This window comes from Nanorana parkeri, unplaced genomic scaffold, assembly GCF_000935625.1.
Source record: "Nanorana parkeri isolate BGI_ZX_2015 unplaced genomic scaffold, ASM93562v1 scaffold2589, whole genome shotgun sequence".
In the NCBI taxonomy this organism is placed as follows: domain Eukaryota; kingdom Metazoa; phylum Chordata; class Amphibia; order Anura; family Dicroglossidae; genus Nanorana; species Nanorana parkeri.
In genome coordinates this window covers 30,040-40,158 of record NW_017308857.1, presented here as the reverse complement: position 1 = coordinate 40,158, position 10,119 = coordinate 30,040, and the positions used below count along the sequence as shown (strand labels likewise).

Here is a 10,119-nt window from a genome sequence, read left to right as displayed (position 1 = left end):
TGGACACCTTTGGGAATGAACTGGAATGCCAATTGCAAGTCACGTCTTTTAATCCAACGTCGGTCCTGACAAATGCTCTTCTGGCTAAATGGGCACAAATTTCCACAGACGGACTCCGAAATCTTGTGGAAAGCCATCCCAGGAGAGCGGAGGCCATTTTAGCTGCGAGGAGAGTTGACAGTAATGTCGGGATCCGTCCCGGGTGCGGCGTCTCAGTATACCGCAAGCTGTAGCCGGCTGATATACAGAGCTTTGGGTCACGGGAGGACGCTAGTATATGTCCTCCCGTGACACACAACTACGGGGAAAAACACTGACCCCCCATAGTTCTCCTTTAATAACGGCACAATTGTGATTCTTTTACCGATAACCTGAATAATTCCTCTATAAAAACTCTCTTGTCTTTCTCAACCAATTGTGATGAGGTCATCATACAGAAGACTGGGGTGTGCCCTAGTGCTAATGTTATGTGTGACATCACGGTGAAGGAGGTATTATGTCATGTTGGGTGACGCTTGAAAAAAAAAAAAATGACAATACATGAGCAAGTCAAGGAGGTTAACAGAGGAAACAAACGACTACATCGGCTAGACACAACTACTTTGTACCACGTGCTAAAAGACACATGTCTAGCACAGAGCACGGGACATACTACTACTGGTGGTCTTACCTTTCTCTGGCCACGGGTTAGGAGAAGGAGAATAGTGGTACTCGTCATTTGAGAATACACTGATTCCATGTAATTGATGAAGCATTGTCCGCCTGGATATGTAACCTACTGCTACAAGAGCCGTGTACAGCAAAGGGACAGCAACAATTGAAGCAACAATTATTGGCACACAGATTAAAAACAAAAAAACTCGCTAGCGACCGCTACCTCTGAGATAACAAACATCAAATAGAAGACAGAAAACCCTTCTGAATTAATTCCTATGACTTCCAAATTCTACCAGAACCTGTCCAAACGCTACCAGAACCTCCATAAAACTAATTTCCAGATATAGTAACTGCTGTGTTTGTTTCCTCCTACCCATAAGAACTCTTCAATGCCCCCTCTCCACCTGACTGTTGCATCCCTCTTCTCCTACTCATAAGGTCTCTTCAAATATCCTTCTCCATATGATCGCCCCATTCCTCCCCCTGACCCATAATAACTATTCCCTTCTTCTCCACTTGACTGATCCTTCTCTCTCCTCCAACCCATAAGAACACTTTTATTACCTTTCTCCACCGGACTTCTCCATCCCTATTCTGCTACCCATAAGAATTCTTCTGTTCCCCTTCTCCCCCTTACTGCTCCAGCCATCTCCTCCAACCCACAAGATTTCTTAACTTTTCCATTCTCCACCTGTTCCCTATCCGCCTATTCCGTTTCTCCACTGTACTGCTCCATCCCTCATCTGCTACCCATAAGAACTCTTCTATTTTTTTTCCTCCACTTACATTGGCTGCTTCATCCCTCCACCCTACCCACAGGAACTTTCCCATTCCTCCTCTCCACCTGACTGTTCCATCCCTCACCTCCTTCTCATAATACCGCTTCCATTTCCTTTCTCCACCTGCCTGACCCCATCCCTCTACTCTACCCGGCCATACGGAATCTCCCATTCCCCTTCTCCACCTGACTGCCCCATCCCTCTATTCTACCCGCCCATAAGGAATCTCCCATTCCCCTTCTCCACCTGACTGCCCCATCCCTCTACTCTACCCGGCCATACGGAATCTCCCATTCCCCTTCTCCACCTGACTGCCCCATCCCTCTATTCTACCCGCCCATACGGAATCTCCCATTCCCCTTCTCCAGCTGACTGCCCCATCCCTCTACTCTACCCGGCCATAAGGAATCTCCCATTCCCCTTCTCCACCTGACTGCCCCATCCCTCTATTCTACCCGGCCATACGGAATCTCCCATTCCCCTTCTCCACCTTACTGCACCATACCTCTATTCTACCCGGCCATACGGAATCTCCCATTCCCCTTCTCCACCTTACTGCACCATTGTTCTTCTCCTATCCATAAGAATGATTCCATTCCTATGCTCCACCTGACCACCTCACCCTTTTCCTACCTATAAGAACAAGTCCATTTCCTTGTCTCGACTTCACTGCTCCATCCCTCTTCCCCTACCCATAGGGACTCTTCCGTTCCTCTCTTCCACCTCCATTGAATGCTTCATCTCTCTGACTTACCCATAAGAAATCTTCCCTTCATCTCCTTCATCTGACTGCCCCATCCCTTCTCTTCTCCTCCTATAACAAGTCTTCAATTCTTCTCCACCTTACTGCCCCATCCCTACCTCCATCCTCCCACAAGAACACATCCATTCCTCTTCTACGCCTACACTGGTTGCCCCATCTCTCTTCCCTAATCATAAGCGCTGCATGTATCTTCTGCATGTGATGTGCAGGGGTAGGGGTACTACGTGCTTAGTGTGTGTAGCTGTGTGTCAATAGGCATGTAGAAAACCTATTTTAAGACTTTATATGTTTTTATGTCTTTTTTATAGCCCTGAAAAAAAGGGGGATCCTGGAATTCTTAATACATGTTGGCAGTTCTATGTTTTTGGCCTCTCGGTCATTTTGTTGGCCATTCTCCTTGGACTTTGTACAGGTGAGGCACATAAATGGCACTTTGCATGTGCTACCATTCACCACTGTGGCCAAATTTCAGCTAACCACTCCTAAAACTGCAGAATGCAGCATATAATATAAAAACGCCGCACCAACAGTTGCTAAGTGCTGTGTAATCTGCGGAAAGGGGGGAGTTCTGTCTGCCTGAGCATGCACAATATTGCTGTTAAAGGACTTTTATAGTGGACAGATATAATATGAGGGAGGGGTACGGGTAGGCTGGTGGGGGATTAAGGGATGCAGATCATTTGGGTGGGGGGGTCACAGGTTGACCTTGGCAACTTGAGTAACTAATGGGATGGGAATAGGCACATGTGCAAAAGTATCTGGCGAGTGGGACTTAGGGAACCCTTTGGGCAAGCAGGGCTAAATGTACAGCAGGGAAGAGGCCGCTTGTGAGTGGGTCTAAGAGAACCCATAATGGACTTGCTGCGCTCCTTACCGGAACAATAGTTAACCTGCAGGTGGGTGCAAGTAGCGACCGCGGACGGCACCGTGAAAAAGTCAGAACCAGCAAAAATGTCACCAACACACCATTAGGAATTCAGCAAAAGTCCATTTAATGACAAATTGCCTTTCAATTACAAGCGATTTCGAGGCCTCAAGGGTTCCCCTTCATCAGGCTCAGAATGACACACCACCAAAGCACCATCACCTTTAGTTAGACATACAAACAGGTTTAAAAAAATTAAAATTGCTGTTAAAGGACTTCTAAAGTGGACATATATAATATGAGGGAGGAGTACGGGTAGGCTGGTGGGGGATTAAGGGATGCAGATCATTTGGGAGGGGGGGTCACAGGTTGACCTTGGCAACTTGAGTAACTAATGGGATGGGAATAGACACATGTGCAAAAGTATCTGGCGAGTGGGACTTAGGGAACCCTTTGGGCAAGCAGGGCTAAATGTACAGCAGGGAAGAGGCCGCTTGTGAGTGGGTCTAAGAGAACCCATAATGGACTTGCTGCGCTCCTTACCGGAACAATAGTTAACCTGCAGGTGGGTGCAAGTAGCGACCGCGGACGGCACCGTGAAAAAGTCAGAACCAGCAAAAATGTCACCAACACACCATTAGGAATTCAGCAAAAGTCCATTTAATGACAAATTGCCTTTCAATTACAAGCGATTTCGAGGCCTCAAGGGTTCCCCTTCATCAGGCTCAGAATGACACACCACCAAAGCACCATGGTGTGTTGGTGGGTCAGCGGTTGGGGAGGACGGGGGGGGTGGGGGGGTGGGGGGGTGGGGGGTGTGGGGGGGGGGGGGGGGGGGGTAACAGGCTGACCGTGGTAACTTGAGTAACTAATGGGATGGGAATAGACACATATGCAAAAGTATCTGGTGAGTGTGGTCTTAGAGAACCCATAGACACACAAGGCACTGGGACACACTGGGATGGATTTCCCACAAGGCCGACCGAGGGGCAGCAGGGAGTAGAGGGGCGGCAGGGGTGTGGAATTCCTATCTCCCGATGCCGGGGACATGCAGTGGGCATGGAGGAACCTGGCATTGGGGCAGCAAAGAGTAAATCCGGCCCTGGGGACACACTGGCACAACTCGCACACCTTCAGCTTAAACTCTCTACATTCCTTTCCTACATATTTCCATGTATTGAGAGATCGGAGAGGAAGGGTTGCCAGTGTTTCCTATCGCAAGGAACAAGGGCAATTGGAAAAAAAGGTTTCTTCTAAACTGTCCAATCAGCTGCTCTGTCCAAGAGTGACGGGGTGCGGGCGTCTGGTTTATCCACAGACACCTCCTGATGACAAGACAAAATCGGGACACTGTCACCAACGTCCATGGCCGGCTTAGCACTGATTCGCTCTGCTGCAGTCCTAACAACACCGAAATGTCAGCGGATAGAATGCACCTATAAATCATTGTGCGCCGTTAGCATTCGGTTAATGTTCTGCGCATTTAGGTGAAAGCGGGACACAATGAGATTTGTATCTGCTGTCAGTCTGCGCGCCTGGACACCGCACTCACCTAATAATGGGATAAGGAAGTTGTGTTTGGCAGATTCCGGGTGTCAGCGCACACATCTCCGGATGATGCCTGCAAATCTGTTTAATCTGATTAGTCCCGGCCCGTGAAGTCCGTGTCAGCCGTGTGTGGACATCTGCTTCTCCACGGTGAATGGGAATAGAGATCCACACAGTAACCAGTCGCCGGTGATCTGTCGACACTTGTAATGATTCAAATTTTCGTGTTCGATTAATCGAAAAAAAAATTTCATCGATTAATTTCGATTAATTATAACGCACATACAGATCCAACTACATTGGCCTATACACATACAGCACAGCAATGACCTATACACGTACAGCACAGCGATGAACTATACACACATAGCACAGCGATTAACTATACACATACAGCACAGCAATGCCCTATACACATACAGCACAGCAATGCCCTATACACATACAGCACAGCAATGCCCTATACACATACAGCACAGCAATGCCCTATACACATACAGCACAGCAATGCCCTATACACATACAGCACAGCAATGCCCTATACACATACAGCACAGCAATGCCCTATACACATACAGCACAGCAATGCCCTATACACATACAGCACAGCAATGCCCTATACACATACAGCACAGCAATGCCCTATACACATACAGCACAGCAATGCCCTATACACATACAGCACAGCAATGCCCTATACACATACAGCACAGCAATGCCCTATACACATACAGCACAGCAATGCCCTATACACATACAGCACAGCAATGCCCTATACACATACAGCACAGCAATGCCCTATACACATACAGCACAGCAATGCCCTATACACATACAGCACAGCAATGCCCTATACACATACAGCACAGCAATGCCCTATACACATACCGCACAGCAATGACCTATACACATACAGCACAGCAATGAAGTAATAAAAGTAACTAGGATCACACTCATCCAGTACGTTATTCATCTCACGTGCCCCACTCAATATGGCCGCTGCTTCAGTGGGGCACGTGAGATTAACAACGTGCTGGATTACTAAGGGCAATGCCTTGGCTGGCGCTCGTGCACAACAAGTTTCTTGGGCAAACCTCTTAGTTGTAACGAAACCGGAAGTCAGGCGGTCGCAGAACTCGATAAGTTCTCAGTGTCGACAGATCACCGGATTTACTCTCTGCTGCCCCAAGGCCAGGCTCCTCAATGCGCCCCTCTACCCCCCCATGGAGAATGGCAGACCTGCAGGCTGCATACAAGTGCCGGGATCACTTGTACAAAACAAGCGGCGGCTTCCCCGCTGTACATTTACCTCTGCTTGCCCAAAGCCGGGCTAAACGTAGAAAAGAACTACCCGCCCGGCACCCGGAACTGCATGTCCCGGGCATTGGGAGATAGGAATTCCCCACCCCTGCTGCCCCAAGGCCGGGCCTTGGTTTGGCCTTGTGGGAAATCCGGCCCTGGTCACCAGTGTCGGAGAGGCGTCGGTCTGCTGTGTGCATTGCCTGCCAATGTCAAGGTGCATCCCAATAGTACGGTATTTAGGACTGCTGAAGTGTTCTGGGGGATCAGTTCTGGACAAATTATTTTGGGAATCAGGGTACCTACAAATGTTTAGATACACTTTCCCTTTTTTAGCTCTCATTTACAGTGGTGAGCTCTTGGGTCTGCACACAGGCTGTGGCTGTGTGAAAAATCGTGGAAGCGCTGGAAGGGGGCACTTTACAAAGTAGGAGAACCATGAAAGAACTCCTGTGCATATGAGCAGGAGTTACGTGATCCCGGCCCAGCCAATCATGGTGGCTGAAGACTCCTGGAAGAAGACTGAGAAGGAATGGAAGTGCAAGAGTTGAAGCAACAAGGCAGAGCATGGAAGGGCTTGTGGAAAGGGGGAGATGGTGTAAGAGGAGATTGTGTAAGAGGAGATTGTGTAAGAGGAGATTGTGTAAGAGGAGATTGTGTAAGAGGAGATTGTGTAAGAGGAGATTGTGGAAGAGGAGATTGTGGAAGGGGAGATTGTGGAAGAGGAGATTGTGGAAGAGGAGATTGTGGAAGAGGAGATTGTGGAAGGGGAGATTGTGGAGGAGGAGATTTTGGAAGGAAATTGTTTAAGAGGAGATTGTGGAAGAGGAGATTGTGGAAGGGGAGATTGTGGAAGGGCTCATGTAAGGGCAGATCGTGGAATCGCTGGAAGGGGGCACTGGACAAAGTATGATTACCATGATGTGTGACTATGCTGCACATACCTGCACATTATGACAAAGCTCCTGGGGGACCTGAACAATAAAACCTTGCTTCCTTATCAGACTGGTCTCAGTGTGTATGCCTGTGTTACTGTGGAGGGCAGGCTGTGCTCTGGCATCCCATACACTGGAACAGGCCTTGTGTGCGAGGCTCACAGCAGCATTATATAAATGAAGAGAAATAAATAATTTAGAAATTGAAGCTGCTGAATGAAGTGAAAATGAAGGATGAGGATGCTTTTTATAGTACAGGATGCCACCATCACCCTGGGATAAAGGAACACTCTCTGCTATAACTCCTCCGCTCCTCCACTCTACCACTCCCCTCCCCCATCTACTAACACCCATCACAGTGATAATAAAAACGTATAAAGCATTTTATCTCTTCTCTATAATAAGAATAACTGCTGGAGCAGATCATAACCAGACAAAAACAGAGACGAGCAACACTACATACGAACTAAAAAGAAGAGACACAGGAGGAAGTGACTAACAGGCTGAAGCAAGAACTACAACTACAAACTACACCACGAACCGTGGACAATACACAGAGACCATCTATAGGCATCTAAACACAGACTGCTATTACTACAAGACAGGGTCATGCCAACTACATGTTGCTAATACTGTTTCACGGGAGCATGCCATCTACATGTATCCAAACAAAATGTGTTATCAGATTGACACGAGGTCATGCCATTTACATTTATTGGAACAGGAAGTGATCATTGTGACACAGGGTCATGCCACCTACATGTGTCCATACATAGAGAGTTTCTGTGACATGCCTTCAATGGTACCTTTGGTCCTTTTAGGCATGCCTCCACCCCCCTGAATGCAGCCCACCTGTTCCGATGCTTACCTCCTGCCCCTGTTCCAGCAATGTACTAGGAGGCCCTGCCCAAAACTGCAGAGCATTCCTTCCGCCAGGTTCTCCTCATCCTGCACGTGTGTGCTGCAGCCCTTTCTTTCCTATTGGGAGCCATAGGCTATGCACTTTTGAGCAGGGCCGCATAAAGAAGATTGCTGGAATGGGGGCAGAGGTAAGTATCGGACCAGGTGGGCTGCCCTTGGGGAGGTGAGGTGTCATGTCTTAAACTTGTACCAAAGATACAAAACAGTAATAATATCTAGACGTGGGATCATAAGGTACAAACAACGTTACTGGTTATCACACAACGGGTGCTTGTATGTACATGGGTGATCCGCGCCCTCTGCGGGAGATAATACATGTTGGATCTCTACGGGTCACCTCTGTACAGACGGTCACCCTCACAAATGTCCTTACCTTCATTAGTGACGGGGAGCGTTATCTCCATGCACGCCGCAGACTGGGCCTTCCGGAAAGGTGGTCTCGCAGGACCCCTCCTGTTGGACTTCGTGCCATCAGCACTGGAGATGCGTTTGCCCGAAGTACAGGTCTGCGATGTTGGACTCGTGCAGTGGCCGTTCACGTGATCTGAAAAACAGAGACACAGGTCACAATGTGGCCAGTAGGCGTAAAGGGAGCCAGCCCACCATGCCTCAAACGTATGAGATACAAGAGCGCTTACGATGGAAATGTACCCTGACGGTTATCCAGATACAATGGCTAAGCTGATGCCCTCCACACAATCACGTCCTTCTAGTAGGTCAGAAGTATTGCCCACGTTTTGCTGCATATCCATGTTATTACCCTCATCTCTGATTCAACAACACCGGTGGCTGATGTATTTCTGAAAGGAATGCGGTCTCTCATTTAATCTAAACCTCAATTTTATGTTCAATGTTAAACTCTGCTTCAACCAGGTAACATTTTAGGCCTGGTTCACACCTGTACGTTTTGTAGCGCGTTCAACGCTCTACGAACGCTCTACAAAACGCTCAAACATGAAAATCCCATTGTTTTCTGTGGGTATGGTTCACACCTTGCCGTATTTCAGCCCGCCCCTAACGCGCTACAAAACGGCCTACGCCTGAAAAGGTACATGAGCTTCTTTGCAGCGTTTTTGTTGCGTGTTTCCATTGGGATACCGCCAATTAGCCCTCGGAAACGCGCGTCACGAAACGCGCGAGAAACGCGCATATTCGTTACGCCTAGGTGTGAACAGAGCCTTAAGAGTCTTTATGGGCAGACAGTAGAAAGAATAGGTTACCAGCACTCAAAATGATTTCAAATAGATAAGTCCTTTTTATTGGACATACGTGTCACAATAGTCAAATAGCCAACGTTTCGGGGCCACGCAGGGTCCCTTCCTCAGGGCAAAAGATGTGTCACCTATTCTTTCCTATTCTTTCTACTTTGTGCATTACACGGTGCCATCCGTGGGAGTTACTGCAAGCACCTCATCTCTATTGGCCGGGATTGCTGAAAAACCCTCACCAATTACAACTTTATGGGCAGACAGTCACCAACTACCAGTGAGCTATTAAAAGGAAAACTATGAGGGGGGGGGAGGGGGTGACAAATGCCAGCTGTCACTCACGCAGCTGGGTGGATCTCGACAGTAATGTCAGGATCCGTCCCGGCTGCGGCGGTCTCAGTATACCGCGAGCTGCAGCTCCCTATATACTGAGGTTTGGATCACAAGAGGACGCTAGTTTATGTCCTCCCGTGACCCCGAGGAGAACGATGGGGAAAAACACTGACTCCATAGATCTCTTGCAAGGTGTGCTGCTAGGACCTAATGCTTAAAGCAGCAAGCCTTAATGCAACACATAGTGTTAATGGGCCCTGTGGGCCAATTGCTCCACTGCCTGCTGCAGCTACAGAGGTCAGTGGGGGCTTATAAATAATGTAAAAAACTCTACTGTCCATAAACTGGGCTGCGGCGTCTCAGTATACCGCGAGCTGTAGCTGACTGTATACTGAGCTTTAGGTCACGAGAGGACGCTAGTCTATATACTGAGCTTAGGGTGACGGGAGGACGCTAGTTTGTGTCCTCCCGTTACCCTGAGGAGAACTATGGGGGAAAGCCTCAACACCATAGTTCTACTTTAAGCAAGGATTTCAAGAAGGCCTTTTATACCTAATCTGCAACCATTTCTATGTAGAAATAATGCTATTTTTACGTGCACCATGTTGGTGTGACCTCTCCTATCCCCCTCCTCTTTATGTAGCAGCACTGCAGTGGCGGAACTACCGCCGGTGCAGGCGGTGCGGGCGCCCGGGGCCTCAGGCTCTGGAGGGGCCCAGCAAGTTGCCGGCCGCCGGATCGTTATCCAGCGCGCGGCGGGCCCCTGGTCTCTCCGCCGGGAGTGTCGGATCATCCGTTCATCCGACACTCC

General features: G+C 48.6%; 1 protein-coding gene across 1 annotated transcript in view; it reads right to left on the bottom strand.

Annotated features, from left to right (window-relative positions):
• Nucleotides 1–10,119, bottom strand: part of LOC108801972 (syntaxin-binding protein 5-like) — a gene marked incomplete at its 5' end in the record, with an annotated part of 44,930 nt that overhangs the window by 22,033 nt on the left and 12,778 nt on the right. The window contains 2 exons of the mRNA XM_018573877.1: nucleotides 671–781; nucleotides 8,141–8,311. Coding sequence (XP_018429379.1) covers nucleotides 671–781; nucleotides 8,141–8,311 — 282 coding nt within the window. The remainder of the gene's footprint in view (nucleotides 1–670; nucleotides 782–8,140; nucleotides 8,312–10,119) is intronic.